The 20,731-nt window shown below is 35.2% G+C and overlaps 1 protein-coding gene across 2 annotated transcripts in view; it reads left to right on the top strand.

Moving 5' to 3' along the window:
* Nucleotides 1-20,273, top strand: part of LOC149795295 (cadherin EGF LAG seven-pass G-type receptor 2-like) — a 31,822-nt gene extending 11,549 nt beyond the window's left edge. Inside the window, exons 8-14 of one of the 2 annotated variants that reach the window (XM_089965019.1) lie at nucleotides 715-961; nucleotides 4,969-5,473; nucleotides 6,245-6,456; nucleotides 9,192-9,218; nucleotides 11,613-11,639; nucleotides 12,530-12,572; nucleotides 19,815-20,273. In XM_089965019.1, the coding sequence (XP_089821145.1) occupies nucleotides 715-961; nucleotides 4,969-5,473; nucleotides 6,245-6,456; nucleotides 9,192-9,218; nucleotides 11,613-11,639; nucleotides 12,530-12,572; nucleotides 19,815-19,830 (1,077 nt within the window). In that variant the 3' untranslated portion in view covers nucleotides 19,831-20,273. The remainder of the gene's footprint in view (nucleotides 1-714; nucleotides 962-4,968; nucleotides 5,474-6,244; nucleotides 6,457-9,191; nucleotides 9,219-11,612; nucleotides 11,640-12,529; nucleotides 12,573-19,814) is intronic. The other variant, XM_089965020.1, reaches the window with a different exon arrangement.
* The last annotated feature ends 458 nt before the right edge of the window (nucleotides 20,274-20,731 follow it).

Below are 20,731 nucleotides of genomic sequence, written 5' to 3' on the forward strand. Positions count from 1 at the left end.
TGCGCGGAAGTGTTTAAATTTTGCAAGTCTCCACTAAGATACGTTTCAGATGTGAATCCGATACCCTGGAATAGTATTTGCAGGGACGTCATTTGGGGGTGGGGGCAAAACTTGATTGGGGTGGGGGAACTTGACGGGCTTGTTAATTTTCGTATATAGGCTACAGCAATTTTACAGCACATGCAAATTGGGGGTGGGGTGCAAATGCCCCCCGCCCCCTCCCCCAAATGACGTTCCTGAGTATTTGACATGTTTTCAGATGTACATAGCGGTCTTAAAACTGATTCCTCTCTTCTTCCTCTCCATAATGGGGTTGAAAGTGATGGTGCTAAAAGATGCATAAGTCAGAAAGCATAGAAACGTTACGTTTTACTATCGATTTATATTTATAAAGATGGTAAAGTAGCGATATTTCCAGCAATTGTAATTAAATGTTATTTAATTCCAAGCAAGAGAACCGGATCGTTACTGTTGTACTTAATAAAAATACTAATACTTTAGTAAGTAATGAAGCTGAGTTATGAAATAGCTGAGTATTTTTGTTCGCTACGAACGCATTTGGGAAAAGAATGGTGGGGTGTCTTGTTGTAGCGATGAACTACTATAAATGCTCTGTTATAATATAATACATTATATTATATTATATTATATTATATTATATTATATCATATTATATTATATTATATTATATTATATTATATTATATTATTGTAGGCTAATACAACACTTCCCAATCCAAGATTTTATGTGCATGACGTTGATGTTGATGACACACACACATTCAAACACGATTGCTTCCCAGAAAACTCGTACTTCACTATGAATGACACCAACGGCATATTAACGTTTGCTGTTGATTACGACCTTGACATTCCCGGAAGACCTAGGTTAATCACGTGTAACGTGAAAGTCATCGATAAAGGCAATCTGTCAGCCACGGCAATGCTTTATATCACGCTGAGTAAGAACGAGTTTTTTATTAAATCTATTTTCCACCTATCTGACTCTCCAACTGTCAATTTCATGTGCTCTTCACATGCGCGCGCGCGCGTGTGTGTGTGTGTGTAAGTGTGTGTGTGTTTGTGTAAACACAAGATAGTATTTAAGAGATATGTACAAAAATATATACCTGATCTACCCGATGCAGTTAAAATGCGCTTATTAATATTCGGAGTAAACATCTGAGTGATTACAATTCTCAAAATTGTGGGACGATATGACAATTTCACCACTGCGTACTGAAATAATTTATCAGAAGCTGTTATTTTAGAAGGCACGAAACAGAAATTTTTTAGGACATAACTGTAATATTAAAAGATGTCATGCCTTCCAAATTTGCATCATTGTGATAAAAGTACTTATCGAACCGGATTACCCTATATCGTCAAGAATATCTTCTTTAAACGCCATAATTTCTGAAAAGTACAAAATTCGTCAGAGGTAAAGATTTGGGCAGGGGAAAAATAGTGGGATCATCACTTGCTTCCTCGCAAGGCACAACTTAAAAAAAAAAAAAAATTGGGTGATATATCCATTGGCTCAACACGGAGTCAAACATACACTATTCATAAATATAGCAATAGATGTCCAAGGTTAAGACCTCTCGGTCACGGATCAATACACAATAGGTACAGACAATAATGTATTGGGGGAAAAAGAACCTTACAAAGTCTAGAAATCGAGTGTTCAGTAGAAGAAGAAGAAGAAGAAGATGATGATGATGATGACCATGATGATGATGATGATGATGATGATGATGATAATGATGATGAAGAAGAAGACGACGACGACGATGATGATGATGATGAAGACCGTAGGTTATCAGAGAACTGTGTGGCCATATGTAAATTAACAATGGGTCTTTGGGAATTGGATAGAGGTGATAAAAAAGGATGGCTACGTTGTAGTAGTTACGAGTCCTTTGCTTTGAAGAAAGGATGAAATTTTGTTATAGTAATAGTGAAGCGATACGTTTCACATGTTAACTAAAACATTAATCGAATAGGCAAAATGATAAGATGAATTTTACCCCACTGTTTCTGTTAATCCTGAACCTCCAGGATTATTAACTTTATGTGCGCGAAAAGCAGAACTTATTTGGCCGAAACAGGCCGGCTTTTACGTGCGTCAACTCAAGGTCGAGGATGTTGTTGCCACTGCTGCTGATGTTGTAGTTGTGGAACTCAATTTTTCAATAAGGTATGGGATAGAAACCATTGCAGCAGCTAATGATTCGGAGGTGTTCCACTTAGAACCATATTTGAATGGTTTGCTTTGTTATAATAAGAACAATTCATTATTTTTACTTTCCATCATTCTGAGTGAGCAGAAGAAAGAACTGTACGGTACGTAATGTAGCGTCTACTTTATGAGACGGAACTGTACTGTTCGTAATGTAGCGTCTACTTTATGAGACGGAACTGTACGGTACGTAATGTAGCGTCTACTTTATGAAACGGAACCTTATGGTAAATATTGTCTAATTTTTTTAGGCGGAACTGTATGGTAAATATTGTCTGTATGGTAAATATTGTCTACTTTTTGAGACGGAACTGTACGATAAATGCAGTATCTACTTTTTTTCGTCGGAATTTTATGGTTAATGTGATATCTGCTTTTCGTTCAGTGTCATATATGATGCAACATTTACAAAATGCTTATTTAATATATGCGTAGTAACAACTGAGATGCTAATTTGTTTGCCAGTTTGATTTTCAAACATCCCCTATTTTCAACATTTTCGTAGCCTATAAAAAATGCATAGCACGATAAATCATATTTCAGGAATTTTCCTTGTAAAATGGCATTTTTTTTTCAATAATCACAGTTAAGTGTACTTCTTTGCTTCCAACTATGATGAGGTAGTTTTTCCCTTTTTGGCTTCTATTTAATTTATTTGAACGTTTCAGCATCTAAACAAAAATGTTTATTGAAATATTTGTAATCATTAATTTATTTGCTGTCTGTACATGCAGCAACTACAAATCAACAGTTATTTCTAGAAAATGGAATTTTCCAATTTCTATTTTTGTCAATCCATGAAGAAGAAAAAAAATTGGGGTGGGGCTGATTTTACTTCTCATTTTACCGCCAAAATGACGTACCATTGGACCTCTCAGCGTTACTACCCTCTACCCCCCTTGCCTATCTATACTCGTACCTTAAATGGCAAACATTTATTAGCAATGCCTTGGTTATTTCTGCGGTGAATATACAAATATGTTACGTTTAATAATTGTTATTATTATATCCTCATTTTTTTTCCCCGTTAACTTTACATTGTCAGAATCGTTCAGTATTACCCGATACTGAACTCGCGCAACAATACACATATAGCATTCACGTGCATTAAGGAACTACTTTCTATTGCAAACAAACAATGGACGCAGACGCCAGCACTTTTGATTTGTACACAAATCTTGTACACTCGCGTAAGAGGCTCTTTACGTTGTGGTTCTTTAATTTTGTTTCTGAATGAACTAAAACAGATGTTTCGTGGACTACCACATACCAGCTGTTTTTGGCACATTCCGCGTTGATACAATGTTACGGATTTATGCTAGATACAGTATATAACAGACGCAAGATAAGGTCCTCACAAATAACATACAAGTGACAAGTCATATACTCTCTTCTTTAGCTGGTGATAAGAATGGCAAAATAAAATATACTTACAGTTTTACATCCTGAATTTCTTCAAAATGTATTTTCTTATTTCTGCAAATCCGAATTACATGAGCCATGTCATAGGTTTTCAATCTGGATTACACATTTCGAAATTGTGCTGTAATTTCGATGATAAGTGCAATTGCATCCTCCCTACTGCACTCAAAATGAAATAAGCATTAAATTTCATAGCGTCTTTTTGATAACTGCAATTGAAAGATTTAATATTTTTCCAACATTATGATTTCAAACATTCAATGACAGAAACAGAAACACATTTGCAGATGTCAACACGCTTCTCCCTAGCTTATTATATCTCATGTATTTCATGTGCAATTGTCATATACAAATCCAGTCAATAATCACGAAATTTCCTAGAATTGAGAAAAATACCAAAATCTATTCATTCGAGATCAAATGGAAAAGTTGTTGCAATGAACATTCATTCACAATATGACTGCAAATTTCAATTTTAACTAGACACGCCATTTTCTTTCTAAAGTTATGTGAAGCGCGCAACTAAGTTCAAATTTATCTAGGCGGAGTTATGTGCGCAGTAATAATGTTGATTGGTGTAATGATGAATATGTGCTTGTGTATTTAGTTTGGAATGCGGCATACATTCATTTACGTTGTTTCTTGTACTGTTTTGTGTTTATATAATTAAACCTTACGTAGAATAAAACAAATGAGCATATAATAAAAAGGTTACTGCATTTGTGTGGGAAAATATGAACTCGTTTTGTCGGAAGGATATACTTCACTCCCAAGGTCCTGCAGTATTCCATCCCAAAACTCGTTCATATTTTCCCATACAAATGCAGTAACCTATGATTATTCATTACTTTAGATATGTTAATAAAACAACTCTGAAATAAGCACACACACAATACATATATATATATATATATATATATATATATATATATATATATATATATATATATATATATATATATATATATATATATATATATATATATATATATATATATATATATATATATATATATATTTACAAGAGTTAATGAATTGGTAAGAAATTAAAGAAATTATTAAGTTATATATTTCATGAAATTTACTAAAATAACTGCTCTAACAAAGAAACTAATTTGGCTTTGAATATTTGACAGATGATGAAGGTTGTAGTTTAGTAGAAAAGATAATGGCCCACCAATAAGCTGTCTTATCTGTCTGTGCTTGACAATGTTTTCATAATCTTTGGTTGCAATCAAATTAATTAGGGTTGTAGATGTATGCATGTTACCTATGTTAAGATGAATACATTCTGCTTCTTATCAGATGAAATCAACGACAACACCCCGACATTCAACAATGCGTCGTACACTTTCGTTGTCTACAACGACTCCTCACTTGGTCAGGTGATAGGCCAAATATCAGCAACAGATGCAGATGTTGGGATGGACGGACAATTTGTCTACAGCACAAACCAAACTGGACTCGCTCAACGTTACTTCAATGTCTCTCCAACGGGCTACGTTACGCTTGAAAGAAGTCTTAACAGAGAACATGTAGGAGCAAGTCTGTTTTTCATCGTTTATGCAACCGATGCCGGGTCCCCAGCTCGGACAGGCTCAGTGTCAGTTACAGTAACTGTATTGGAACCAACAACGACAACCGCTAGTACAACCACGAATAGTTACAGGACATTCATTGACGACAAACGAAACATTGTCTGGATTGTCTTTCTCGCAATATTCGTTTTTCTAACAGCGTTACTCACGTTATGGGTCTGTTGGAGATCCATTATGAACTGGCCAATCGGATTTTACCCCTTTCGTGAATGGTAATATACCTTATGCTAATAGAGAATATTTTGTAGCTCATACATTACTGAACTCTTCTTGGAAAAAGACATGTTTATTTATTTATTTATTTATATTTGTTTATTTTTTATTGTATGAAAGTACTAGTATATGAGAGAAACAATAAACAATTGTTGGGCCTGGAAAGTACAGTGATCAAGCATTAGTTCTGCGCTTCCGCAGTCCAGATTAGATCATTGATTCCAACATATGCAAGAGTATGTGGTCACCATTCTAAGGTTAGGGGTTTCCTCCCCGGAAGGACTACATTACGTAAAAATCGGAACCCCATCAACGTATTGTATATCAGATCTTATGGTATCGTGGTTATATTAGTACATTTGAATGAATAAGATCACTGTAATTTGCAATGTTTTACTTTGCTGTAAAAAAACAACACAAAAAACAAACAGGTATAGCACAAACTGTTTATTTGCAGTGCTTAAACGATCTCCTTCCCTCTCTCTCTAATTTTAATTTATCTATCTATCTACCTACCTACTTACACACCTACCTATATATCCATATATTTATCTACGTACGTACCTATCTATCTATCTACCTATCTATCTATCTACCTATCTACCTATCTATCTATCTATCTATCTATCCCCTACATAAAATGTCACCTACCCCCTATTATCTCTTTACTTTAACTGTAGGTTCCTGCATTTTAAGGGCCGTCACGTATCTGGGTCCCCCATAACTTCCTAACTATCAGTCTATATATGCATAAATTTCAAATTTCAAAGCGTCAGAAACTGCAGCAGGCCAAGATGGTGCAAAGATTGTCGTAAGGACAGCGGCAACAGAACCAACAGACCTCGTCAAGTATTTAATAGACCAGCGTGGCCACAGCCGGTGAAGCGAATGGATGAACTGTCCTTGACACCAATGCAACCGTCTGTAACACCACAGATGTCACCCGATATCACTCTACCAGTCACATTCACACCATCACAAAGTAAGCCTTTTCATGATGTTATGTATATCTAATTTTTATTGTGCGTTGATTTTTCTTCATGATTACCTACATTATGTGATTGACCTTGGTCAGTATTTGAGTTTAAGTCCTACCTGACTACTTACATCTTTTTTTCTTTACTTATAACAATATATTCCATAGCTAATATCTCTCTTTTGTTTTAACTTATATATTAAGATCATTATTAATTAGAGCTAAAACAATTTACAGATGATGAGTTGATGGTCTAGCCTTATTTAGAAATTAAGAATGTTTTATGAAGCAAGTTGATTACGAATTTCACAGAAAAAACCCTCATCCTGGTTCCATTATTGTTTCGTTGCTCTTTAGTCAAATGTTGTTTGCTTCAGAATTACCCATTCTATATCATAACTGGGATATAAAATAAACAACACGAACGCCGAAAATTCTGTGCAACTAGTTTCGCATTTATGCTTCTTCAGGCACGAAATGTTTTGAAAGAAAACGGATGTCGTCTTTTATTTTAAAATAAAAATTACTTCATTACGTAACGTCATAACTGATATGCATCGTCATAACAATCATATATATATATATATATATATATATATATATATATATATATATATATATATATATATATATATATATATATATATATATATATATATATATATATATATATATATATATATATATATATACATACATACATACATACATACATATATATATATATATATATATATATATATATATATATATATATATATATATATATATATATATATATATATATATGAATCCTGAATCAGTAAAATAATAGAATAAAACAGAGACAAACAGTTATACATATAAACTGTATTCTTCTAAAGGATATACAATATATCAATTTTTAAAAAAATAAAAAGTATACAATTTTATATAGTGCACTGGCATGAAGGCCATTAGGATGCAAATTATCTAACTTATGAATCCAATAAGTTTCTTTTATGAGTCTATTCATGTTACCATGCACAATATCTACTGGCATGAAAGAAAAATCGAGTAGAGAGTGATTACTGGTGTTAAAATATGTTGAAATATTAGAGGAAAACTGAGGATCTCTATAATTTTTTATATGAAAGCGATGAGTATTCATTCTCTAAGAAACTTGTTGCAGTGTTTGTCCAACATATTATTTCATTGAGATTTATTACAAAGTTTTGGTGTCTGTGCTATTTTGGAAAGCATTTTTGTTGATGACTTTTATAGCTTTATCCTGTTACATTTTTAAATTTTATATCCATATTCCCTAATAATGATTAAATCTAGTGATGCCAATTAAATAATTTACGTCTGTATTTACAGAATATTCGTCTCATTTATTTGAAAATCATAAGTTATAGATCAGACCGGAGAGTATTCACATAACATTTTTTTTTTCTTCCGACGAAACCATTACATATAGATTGACGTTTCGTTTTCTTCCAACGACACCATTACATATGCACTGAATGTTTGGTTTTGTTTTCCAATGACACCAGTACAAATAGACTATTTTTGGGACATATTTTTAAAAAATAAAATAACTTAGTGTTGTGGGTAACAAGCTGTAGTTAAGATGTGAGAAGAATTCGAAACCGATGAACGCTTTTTGGAAAAAGAAGGACAGATCAGTCAAGTTTGATTCGGGAATCAGAAGTGCGACACCGCATCTCAAACCACAATTTTGAATGTTAGTTGGTGCATTTAGTATTAAATTATAACTGTAAAATATAGATATCAATTCATACTCCTGTTATAAAAAAAAAATTGTTTTGGGACGGTCATTTGTTTCTCTGCTGGTCTCATTTTATTCCTTTCTCACAAACTCTTATCATGGACCTTCATTTGGTCTTTGTTGGTCTTATATAATTCTCTTTCCAAGTTTGTATTGGGGGTATCATTTGACTCTCTACTGGTTTTATTGCAATATTCTTTTACAAAGGCTGTATTGGGTCATCCATTTAGTCCTGTGTTAATCGTAATAATGCTCTTTTACAAATGATGTATTGGGACCTTCATTTGGTTCTATGTTGGTCTTATTGCAGTGTTCTCTTACAAATGATGTATTGGGACCTTCATTTGGTTCTATGTTGGTCTTATTGCAGTGTTCTCTTACAAATGATGTATTGGGAACTCCATTTGGTTCTGTATTAGTTTTATTCCAATGTTGCATCCGTTTATATTATTTTGGAAAGATTTATGTTATAGCAGACAATTTATTAAAGTCCGTCAAGATAAATTAGTATATGAGCGCAATAACATCTGTACTCACTCTTAAATACACATTAGTAATTTATGAGCGCAATAACATCTGTAGTCACACTTAAAGACTCTAGATACATGAGTAATTTATGAGTGTAAAAACACCCGTACTCACACTTAAAGATACTAGATACATGAGTAATTTATAAGTGTAATAACACACGCACTCACACTTAAAGACCCTAGATGCATGAGTAATTTATGAGCGCAACAACATATGTACTCACACTGAAAGACTCTAGATGCATGATTAATTTATGAACGCAGTAATATGTGCACTCACACTTAAAGACACTAGATATATGAGTAATCTATCAGCGCAATAACATATGTACTCACACTGAAAGACTCTAGATGCATAAGTAATTTATGAACGCAGTAATATGTGCACTCACACTTAAAGACACTAGATACATGAGTTGTTTATTAGTGTATTAACAGCTTATGCATTTTTGTGATTTCAGCTTCTCAGCCACAGAGGAGACCCAAGGGTACGTAATTAACCTTCTTCTTTTCTAGCACAGTGATTAGAGAAAGCTTGAACATAAATGGTCCAAACAAAACGTGCAAAACAGAGAATGTCATTTATCTCATCACATATAAGATCTGTAGCCTTCAGTGTGTCGGAGAAACTGAAAAGCTACACAAAAGGATCAACCTTCATAGACTTGATTGGATGACAAAGAAGCTGTACAAAAGCCCAGTCGCAGAACACTTCTTCTCCCGTGGCCACACTTTCAGTGATATAGCACTTATTGCAATTGCTCACAACCCCAAATGGAGTCCCCAAACCAGGAAAGAAAGGAATCTTACTGGATACGCCACCTTAGAACATTGAAATCATGCGGCTTAAACCAAGAAGATTAGAAAAAGACAACCATACACAAATAAAATTATCTTTGGCAGCCGACACATTTTCTTGTAAATAATTCTCTAAATTTGCTTAATAGCCCATGACAACTATAACAATGCAATATCCGGGATATAATTTGCGCTTACATAAATTTGCATAAAATAACAGATGTCGTTATGGCTCATCAATTTCTTGGTCAATACCAATATTTTCCAGTATCAGCAACAAGCTGAAATAAACTTGTTGAAACATAAGAAAGTTAAAAGGTTGAATTCATGTAGAAACAGCCATGTAAAGTTTCGCAAACATAACCGTTTTTCTGTTTTATTTTGTTTGTCTTGTCTATGTTTTGTTTTTCCCTTTGAAAAAGACTCATTAGAGAGTCGAAAGTGCTCAAGCTAGCAAGATATTAGTTTCGCACTATTCGCTGTCAGTTTATTGCTATTATCTTAATCAATCCCTGACACACGTGATCCCTTTCTGGATCCAGTCTACTTGAAAGGATTGTTATTCGCCCTATGATTTGTATTCTTTATATATATAATGGGTTGTTTTTTTTTGGGGGGGGGGGTGTTTTAGCGGGGATGGATATTTGTTCTTTTTTCATTTTTGTGTTGGTTTTTATATATATTTTTAACGTATTTAATCACTTTTGGCACTGTTTCTTCCCAGTTTCAAACTTCTCGGACCAAAAGAGAATCCGTTATGCTGCAGAAGAAAATCCAAATACGTGGATTTATAATCCTAGCATTTATTGTGCCTCAAAACTTTTAAAGTCATAATTATGGACTATTTCAGAAATTCGAAATGCCTCATGGGTAAAGTAATAGGAAGACTATTTTTTTTTAAACTCCAGTACACGTACTGATAAGGCCGAACTTGGCGTTTTTTTAGGGCTGATGACAAGCCCCCACCCCCCTTAGAAATATTCAATGTTTGCAGACTGTAAATAAAGGAAACATAAAAGGTATAAATGATGTACAATCAAATCACTGAGCATCTAGTTCCAGGCCGATGTATTTACGTAGTAGTGTTTTACGGCACCTCAACATAGTATTGGTTAGATGATGAAAACTAAAGGTAAAGTTCAAAAACATTTTGGAAAATAAATCTAAACATTAAGTACAAACAAGATAAAATAAAAATCGTAAAATTCAGTGTGTATGATCAAAACTTGTTAAATAAACAATATTCACTCAAAAGGGCCAAGATAGTTATTTAAACAATATTCACTCAAAAGGGCCAAGATAGTTATATAAACAATATTCACTCAAAAGGGCCAAGATAGTTATTTAAACAATATTCACTCAAGGGCCAAGATAGTTATATAAACAATATTCACTCAAAAGGGCCAGAAAGGGCCAAGATTTTCTCTGGTGGTTCATCATTAAACTGTGTCTTTTTACGCTTATGTCAAAATATTTCTGAGGCAAGCATTAAAATTTTTCGAGAACTTTCTGCATTTTTATCCGAGGTTTTCAAAGGATAGCTTCTAAACTGGAAAAGGCAGGTGGGATCAAATCACGACACACTCAAAGACGGAAAACAATTTTCTGAACTGGTTACAGAGCAATTTCAATGCATGATTTTGACGTTTCGTTCCAAAAAATAGCCATGATTTTTCGCGATCGATTGCTATCCAATACATTACATAATTTAACTGATAGCTGATTGTGACCTAGAAGAGATTTAAATACGTTCGCAAGTTTAGGATATTAAAAGAATGTTGAAAATCTCTCTCTCTCTCTCTCTCTCTCTCTCTCTCTCTCTCTCAGCAACATATACTGCTATGTCAGCTGGACTTTTCAGCGTTCATCACTCTGTTAGAGCAAATTTATTAGGATATTGTACTACTTTTATTGAATTAATAATGCAATTTTAGCTTTAAAAATGAATACCAGCAAATCTTAGTCGATGTGTAACAAATACCACTTTGTGTTGGCTAACTTATTTTATCCATGATGCTTTGAAAATATGGTCCATTAAATGAGCTACGTGAATATTAACAGCATATTTATCTCATGAATTTCAGCTTCTCAGTCACCCATGAGACCTAAGGGTACGTAAAAGAACATCCCCTCCCCTATGACATTATATATGTATGTATGTATGTGTGTGTGTGTGTATGTATGTGTGTGTGTGTGTGTTTTGCACGGTCTCTTTAATAAAATAAATAAATAAAATACTCTCACATTTTCTTCAGAAGGAAAAACTTGTACCTAACTATAAATGTTTGAACGCTGGTAAGGGCATTAAAGTTAATTTATTGGATTTTTTATAAAGTACAGTTATGAATTTATAGGTTTCGTAAGACAAGGTTATACATGGATATGAATTGTCCTTGCTGAATTTTTAAACATGTATCCCTCATTTGCATCATTTTTAAAGCTTTTAATTTTGTCACTACTCGGGCATCATAAATGTTCTTTTTATACAAGTAGATATTTGTTTTATCACTGTTCTGAACCGTCCTCTTTATAGCTGTGGATTTTTGCTTTGTCACTACTCTGATAGCAAATCTGTCCTTCGACCATTATGCTTTTGTATTGACTCGTATTCGTGTTATTTAATAACTATTTATTAATTTATAAATGTAATGAAATCTTATTAAAATTTCAAGAATTGGACATACCTATAAAATCCAGTTTTATGGACATACCATTTGCTCAGTTACATCATTCAGTTATTGGATTAACAGAGCTCATGACATTTTTTAATTGACTTTTTTTGTTCACCCAGCAAAGCTGGATCAAAAGCTACGATGTTAAAAGCTGGCAGATACAAAATCATTGTATAATTATTATTTTACTATCATTTTAATCAGATAAGAAAACAGTTTTGGTTAATTGATTATTTTTGTCGTCTTCTTTTTGGTTCTTCAATAAAATCACGTGGAGCAAAATGTGAACCACGTAAATATCTAACTATATTTTTTGGTTTTGCTTACAGATGATCCCAATTACAAAGAATATAATTTTTGGGGAGAAAAATGGTACGTATATTACATGAATTGCAATTGTAGCATTGGCTGTAATGCAGCAATAAGGAATTTGACAAGAGACGGTTAAGAAACATCGAAACACTACGGTTCCTACATAATATGTCCGATTAATATCCTGGATATACTGGGTACCTACAGTTCACGCCATTCTTTGAGAACAGAGAGTGGTTGTTGTTGTACTCTCTCTCTCTCTCTCTCTCTCTCTCTCTCTCTAAGCAGCTGTTCCGTTTTCTAGTGCCGTTTTCAGCTTTTTCTCAGCTGCCTTGCTCCACTGTTTTTGAACAAACCGCCATCACGTGATACTCGCCAGTCAACCCGTTTATGATATGATGGACCCTCATTAATTGCTTTAAATGATCACTCCTTGGCTCTCCACGCTACATTGTGCTCTAGACTAACCGAACTGGGACTACATTCATCCTTACCTAAATGTAAACAGAAGCGAAAAAAGAAACTTTGTTTCAAAGCTGGCCGGCGTAGAACAGGAAGAAGAATTCCAGTTATCTCCCTTATTTCGGCTCAACAATTTTAAAAAATATTCGACCTTAATTTAGATAACATAATTCAAATCCCTATTAATTCTCAACCTTTGTGTTAACTGTCCAAGAGATACATCTGCGTATTGCATTATTCAATGCCCAGTCAGTAGGACCACCGGAAAAGCGCACAGAAATAGTTAATTTTATCAACCACTAGACTATTGACGTCTTTTTCCTGACAGAAACATGGCTAAAAACATCAGGCGATGAGCCCACGTGTGCGGATCTAACACCCACTGCTTACTCCATCAAGTCGTTCCCCCGTAATTCTCGCGGAGGTGGAATTGCTGTCATCACAAAGAACTCCATGATCAAACGTCTTAAACACACCACAACATTCAATTTCGACCACACATCTAGTCCAAACCACATTCACAATGGAGGAAAGGTCAGTCCATTTTTTCTGCCTATACCGCCCTCCTCCTAGTAGAAAAAACAAGCTGGCTGAATCTCTCTTTTTGGAGCAGTATCCGAATCTCCTGGAGTATGGAAATTCGATAGGTGGCAACCTGATTATTCCTGGAGATTTCAACTTTCACTTTGACTGTCCCGGAAACGCAAACACATCAAAACTCATAGATTCCATTAATGTTTTCAACCTCAAACAGTCAGTTAACCAACCCATCCATAAACATTGTCACATTTTAAACTGGATTCTTCATAGACCTGATGATAACATTCTACGGTCCTCCCTGGTATCCCATGACCTTGCATTAGATCACCTCTGCATTATATGGCATCTTGACGTATCAGTCCCTAACCCTCCACCTTTATCTGCTACTAAGAGAAACCTCCGTATGATAAATAGAACCAAACTAATGCACGACATCCAAGCAAACCTAACAACTTGCTTACCTCCTACAGCAGAACAACCCGATAACTGTCTGCGTTCATTGCACGACAAACATGCCCCAGCTATCAAGTGCAGAGTATCAATTCAAAAGTGTTCTCCATGGTATAGCAGTGTTAGGGACCAGCTTCGCACTGCTAAAAGAGACCGCCGTAAAGCTGAGAGGCTTTGGCTTTCCACCAGACGCACTATTCATAAGCAAATCTATGAAGCCGCTAAGAAGAATGTCAAAAATATAGTCCATGCAGCGAAATCAGCCCACTACACTACTAAGATCATGGAGAGCTCCAGCTGCAAAGAGCTCTTCGAGATTACTAACAAGCTAATGTCAAGGAAGAAATCTACCCACTTCCAACTACCTTCTCTCCACTCGACCTTCCGGACATGTTTGTAAATTTCTTCCGTTACAAAGTACAAACCATTAGAAATAAGCTTGACACTACAGTTTTAATTTACTCGTCCTCACCATACAGTTGGGATACAGAATTTGAGCTGCAGCCTGTCTCTATGGATTTCGTACGTACAATCCTGATGAAGAGTGCACCAAAGTCATGTGAACTTGATCTAATTCCAACATCACTGCTGCTTGAGTGCTTAGATCCAGTATTGCCTTCACTAACTGATGTTATTAATACCTCTCTCTCATCTGGGGAATTCCCATCATTTTTCAAAACTGCCATTGTAAAGTCTCTGCTGAAGAAACCAACACTAGACCATCTGAATTCAAACATTCTTTTTAGCAATGTACAGTCTGCATATCGCCCTTGCCACAGTACTGAAACTACTCTTCTAAAAGTAGTTAATGACATTCTCTCTGCAGAAAGATTACAGTCCTCACCCTCCTTGATTTGTCTGCAGCATTTGACACAATGTACCATGATATATTACTTCACCGTCTCCAGCATGTATTTGGCATTCATAATACAGCCTTACTGTGGTTCAAGTCCTACTTGGTCAACAGGACACAAATTTTATCTGCAAATGGAATACACTCCAGCCTAGTTGATCTATGTTGTGGTGTTCCACAGGGGATTGTTCTTGGACCTGTTCTCTTCATTCTGTACACTCAGTCGCTCTCAAGTGTCATAGATAATCATCCAGTGTCTCACCAATTGTACGCTGATGACACCCAAATATACAAATCTAGCCACCCAACTGAAGTTGATGCTACCATCCAAGGTGTAGAGAGGTGCATTTCTGATGTGAAATCATGGATGACATGTTACAAGCTGCAGATGAATGATGATAAAACTGAGGCCATTCTGATCACAACACAAAGACTTTCTCATTCACATCCTTTACCTCAAACAATAAATATCAGCAACATCAACATTAAATTCACACAATCAGTACGAAACCTAGGTGTTACTCTGGACAGTATTCTCACATTGCACCAGCATGTCATGAACATATGCAAGGCTGCATATCTTGAGCTGAGACGCATCAGCTCCATTCGGAAATATCTTTTAGTTGATGCCACTAAATCACTTGTGTGTTCATTAGTACTTTCAAGACTGGACTATTGTAACTCAATTATGTCTGGTTCATCTCAATATCTGCTCCAGAAACTTCAAAAAGTTCAAAACACAGCTGCTCGGATCATACTTAGAGTACCGCGATCAGAGCACACCTCCTCGCTGCTCTGTACACTACACTGGTTATCCATTCGATCCAGAATCAAACACAAAATTTGTTCTCTGTGCTACATTTCACTGTCGGACTCTAGTCCAACATACCTATCTGACCTCATCCATGTGTACACACCAGCAGGATACCTACGCTCCTCTTCTAACAATCGTATTCTCATTATTCCCACTATGAAAACAAAGTCATATGGACAGCGTTCGTTTGCATACCAGGGCCCAGCAACGTGGAATGAATTGCCCACTGAACTTAGACACAAAGACACAGTGATCCCATTCAAGCGTGCTCTCAAAACTCACTTATTTCGACTTCAAGAACAAACTTAAAGACCTAATGATGTTTCCTACCTTAAATATTCGCAGCATGTATTTTTAATGTTTTTCTAATTTCATGGTGTTTGCTTTTTTAATCATATCATTATATATGTTTTTTATCTTATAGGTGTTGTCTAATGTTGTAAAGCGCATAGATCTTCTAAAGATTAGGCGCTATGCAAAGTCCTCATTATTATTATTATTATATATACGCTAAATACGAAAAGGGTGACGAGAGGTGATATGAATCACAAGCGATGACATACGGATTTACTCTTTTTGAACCCGATTTAAGTAAACGTAACAAAGTTTGGGTCAGAGACTGCAAATCTATCGATGTAGCCGGTTTGTCAAGAGAGTTGTATTCGCATTATTTTCAATGCAAAAGGCCTGGTCGTTCTGGTACCCCTGCCAGATTCTGCTAGAGTCGTTGAAGTGTAGACCAAAGTTAGGGAACATTACCACGCAACGGGACCGCTCCGGTGGCCTTGTGGTGAGAGCGTCCTCCTCGTATGCAAGATGTCGCGGGGTCGAACACCAGCCGAGTCATACCAAAGACTTATAAAAATGGTGCCAACAGCTGCCTCGCTAGGCACTCAGCATTAAGAGGTTAATGTTAGGACTGGTCGGTGTGGTGTCAGGATAATGTGACTGGGTTGGACATCACGCTACATGTCTGCGGCATCAAGCCCCAGTGCTAGACATCACTATAAACCACCACACCGCAGACATCGTAGTGATATGACTGAATTTTTTTAAAGCTACGTTAAAAATCCAAATCACACACACACACACATACACAACTGCGCCTGATGTATCAATCTCCTCCGACATAACACGCCGACGTTTATATCCGCCGTCGTGTCACGCTTCCCGAAAGAGTACATCATCTACAGCTTTGCAACATCCTCCATAATGCCGTTATTTTCGTTCAGGTGATATTTTTACTGAGCCCGTTTAATCATATAAATACAAACAAATAACTTATATACGTTTTTAAATTATTCCACTAAAATACCTTGCCCACTATCATTTTAGTATTTGAAAATTAACTAGCTCACCGTCTTTAAAAAAAGATGGCTCAGCATATGACCATCTGCCATCTTCATACGTTGAAGAAATCTGGCTCATCACTATTTTTATTCTTTTTTGGAAAACCTAACTCAGTTCCCACCATAAGATTACTATTTTTCAAATTTTGTAATAAAAACCACTCATAAACACATGACTTCACGCTATTTTGTTCCTTCAGAATCAAAGAGTATTATTACTCCTGACAATTTCAAAACACACAATCCATAAATGTCCTATTAAAACCATAAACCAGATAGAATGGCTTGACTAATCATTAGTAGGCTGGCTTTGATAGTGAAATAAGTACCCGAAAGCCTCTACATGTTACAGACAAAAATATTGCTTCTTTTGTCAGTACTTGTTACATTAATATCGTGAATGAGGTAAGAGAGAGACTTGTATGTACTATTTTCACTAAGTCAGCATGGCCACGTAGTGTCATTAACATACTCATTCTTAAAGTTATATACAGAATTTTACAGTTTATATACAAGAAAAATAAAACCATAAGCACCCAATGAGTGTGAATGAATCAATATACTGGAAGCCTTTGCCTGGCGTAACAGATGAAAAGTAGCAAGATCAAATACAACATCTTGAAATAATAAATGTTAGAACAAAGCACTACTAAAACTAACAACTAAATAACAACTGTGGAAGCATTCAAGTTCTTTTCAAACAAATTTAAGGTTCAAGTGGAAACTTAGACAACAGGTATTAATAGTGATGGACCACCTCCATCCCTTACCCACGCTCCAAATCAAAAATTGGTGACTGGTCATATGGTGAACCAGCTTATTCCAAAATATAAAACTGGCGATTATCTTTTGAAGAAATAAAAATTATGGATTTTCAGATGGTAAATCCGTCTATTTCAACAACAAAACATGGCGGATGCTCGTTTAGTGAACCAGCTTTGTTAGCTTTATCCTAAAAGAACAACCACAAAAAATGGAGGTATGTCAGATATTTAAAAAAAAACTGGTTGTGATCCAGATTGTTTAACTGCTCAAGTTTAAAACGGAAGAAACTTACAAGGAGCATTCATACACCAACATGAGTGTTTTAATGAGCTTTGGAGTTTTTCCAAACTTTTGAAAACTGGTTTGAGGTGCTTGGCTGATCATGGATGATATGCCAGCCTTTTTCCCAAAATACAAACGGCTGATGGTCACATGTCTGAGAAAATAACCAGGGACGTACAGGAATTTCGGCAAAATGTAAAATAGTGGATGGTCACATCTAAGTAGTCTTGTTTCGTTATACAAAAAAGACTTATAAGCTATTAATGATACCCTAAGCAAGGGAAAAATAATGCTGTACTGGTAATTTTTCATTAGGATGAGCAAAAGTACAGTAGTACCAGTAATTTTTCATTTATTAGGATGATTAAAACTGCAACAGTATTGGTAATTTTCCATTAGTTAGGATACACACAAATAGAACAGTGTTTGTAATTTTCAATGAGTTACTATGGACAATTTACATACTAGAATTACGGTACATCCATGCTGAACATATACTATATATCTACTAGTCAGACATTTTTTAGGCTGACGGTAATATAGGAATAAATATTTTTGGTTTCCAGCAAATATAAAGCAACGGGTATGAATTTTCGGGGGATGGTTTCAGTGATCACAATATCATCCCTTTACTTTCACTCGGGTTTGAAATCAAAACAAACTTAAGTCCTCGTCGTGAAAAGTCAAGGTTTAATTAAATGAAATCATAACTCGAGGTTTAACGTGGCTAAAATTTAGATTTTATGAGAATACTTCGCTTGAACGACATTCTTAACTGTACAAACGGACCTCGTCACGCAAGGAGCCATTAGAAATCACGTGATATTTTCGTATCATTCATCCATTTCACCCCTGCAGTGCCAAACACACGGTGGATGCTTGATTTTCAAAAATGTGAATTAAAATATTTTTCATAGCATGCTTTTCGACTTTTTTGTGTAATGTTTTTAGTATTTGTGAAGTTGACATCTATCTATTACCAATGATACACTTTCTCATGTAATTTTTTTATTTTCAACTTTGCTGCCCTAAGTGGATTTGAAAAAAAAAAGTACAAACGTTGGGTATCGTAGAAATTAAACAGATTACCGCAAAGAAATTTTTCTTTGCTAAAGATTTTGGCTCTACCCTGTATAATCACTTACATGACGTCTTATGATAATCGATCTCATTGTACAGCAAAAAGGATATTAAAATGGTAATATTCATGCATGTATCCAGATAAAAAGAAATAAAACGAACAGCAAAATGAAACTAGACTTGCTCAGTATTTCCATGTATGTACGATAGTCTTAAAATAAGCCTCATATTTTTGCTTATGGTATTTACTGATTTCATAACCATTCTAGAACAATACTGGTGGCATATGGCAGCTCCTCAAAGACAATGTATGCTTCGCACATTCGAACACACTGGTGTTTTCGCGCGCTCTTTAAGGTGCTTGAAAACATCGGAATGTTAAAGGAACCCCACGATCATGGTGAATAGGCTTTCACATGAAGTCAGCTGGAATGAAACTCTGGACCTTCAACATGTTAAATAACTGGTTCAACCGCTGTGCATTCCGAGTGATTAGAAAAATACTGATGTCGTTTCATAAATGATTTCAATTGTTCCAACATACTATATGTATCGTGGCAGTGAAATGGATCGCCATACGTGCGGCCTGACAACGGCACATTTAGCTGTCCATTATGACTTGCATACGCACTGGACAATTTTGAAGTAGTTTATATGTCATAACTTATTTATCGTCTTTTAATTATTAATTTATTATATATTTTCAGGTTCTCACAAAACTAAATGGTCCATCGGAAGCTATTATATTGCCATATGCGGATTGTTTGAGGGTTATACAACAATAGCCATCATAACTTCTTTGCTGCTTTTCCAAAATGCATAAATTAGTTTTATGTTTTTAAATTGTATCATTTTAAATGTGTGCGATACGGCCAGAACACTGAAGCAGGAGATAGGAATGAAACCATGTTAATCAATGGAATTAAACCAAGTTAATCGATGGAATTAAACCAAGTTAATCGATGGAATTAAACCAAGTTAATCGTTGGAATTAAACCAAGTTAATCGATGGATGAGGATTGTGTAGTTGATCTTCATAAGCTCTTTACGCGAGAACTCCACTATGCAATAAACATAATGACTTTAGGGATTATTTCAACCTCTGAATGTTTCTGTTTATATGAGGCTTACCTGTCGATATTTGTACATAAATTAATTAATATTGATGCTGTTTTCAACTTACACATTCTGAATGGCTTGCTTTCGTCTGTACTGTATCCATGATCATAGTGAAGAATATTTGCTTTGCTAAACGTAATTTAATACACAGGAATGATTTACTTAATGCAGTTTATACCATTGTTACAAATGTTAACAATAGTATACATTTATTTTTTAATTGTTCACATTGCCGGAGACCATTTTACCCTGTTGGTCAGTTTCGGGCTTACACCATGTCAAATGTCAGGATTATCTAAGTGTCGTTTAAAAAAAATATTATAACAATCGTTTTAGTCATAGCACCTCATAGTGCTCCCACAATCATTATTTTCCACGAGGGCGTATGAATAACTTGGTTCCCAGTTTCCGTAAATTCGCTTATAAGCGAGAGAACCATTCTATAAAGCACAAAGTACCATCACGCCGTCCAGCAAAATATAGACGAGACAAAACCATGCTATAA

Source organism: Sinohyriopsis cumingii, chromosome 7 (assembly GCF_028554795.1).
Source record: "Sinohyriopsis cumingii isolate HCF-2022 chromosome 7, ASM2855479v2, whole genome shotgun sequence".
Taxonomy (NCBI): domain Eukaryota; kingdom Metazoa; phylum Mollusca; class Bivalvia; order Unionida; family Unionidae; genus Sinohyriopsis; species Sinohyriopsis cumingii.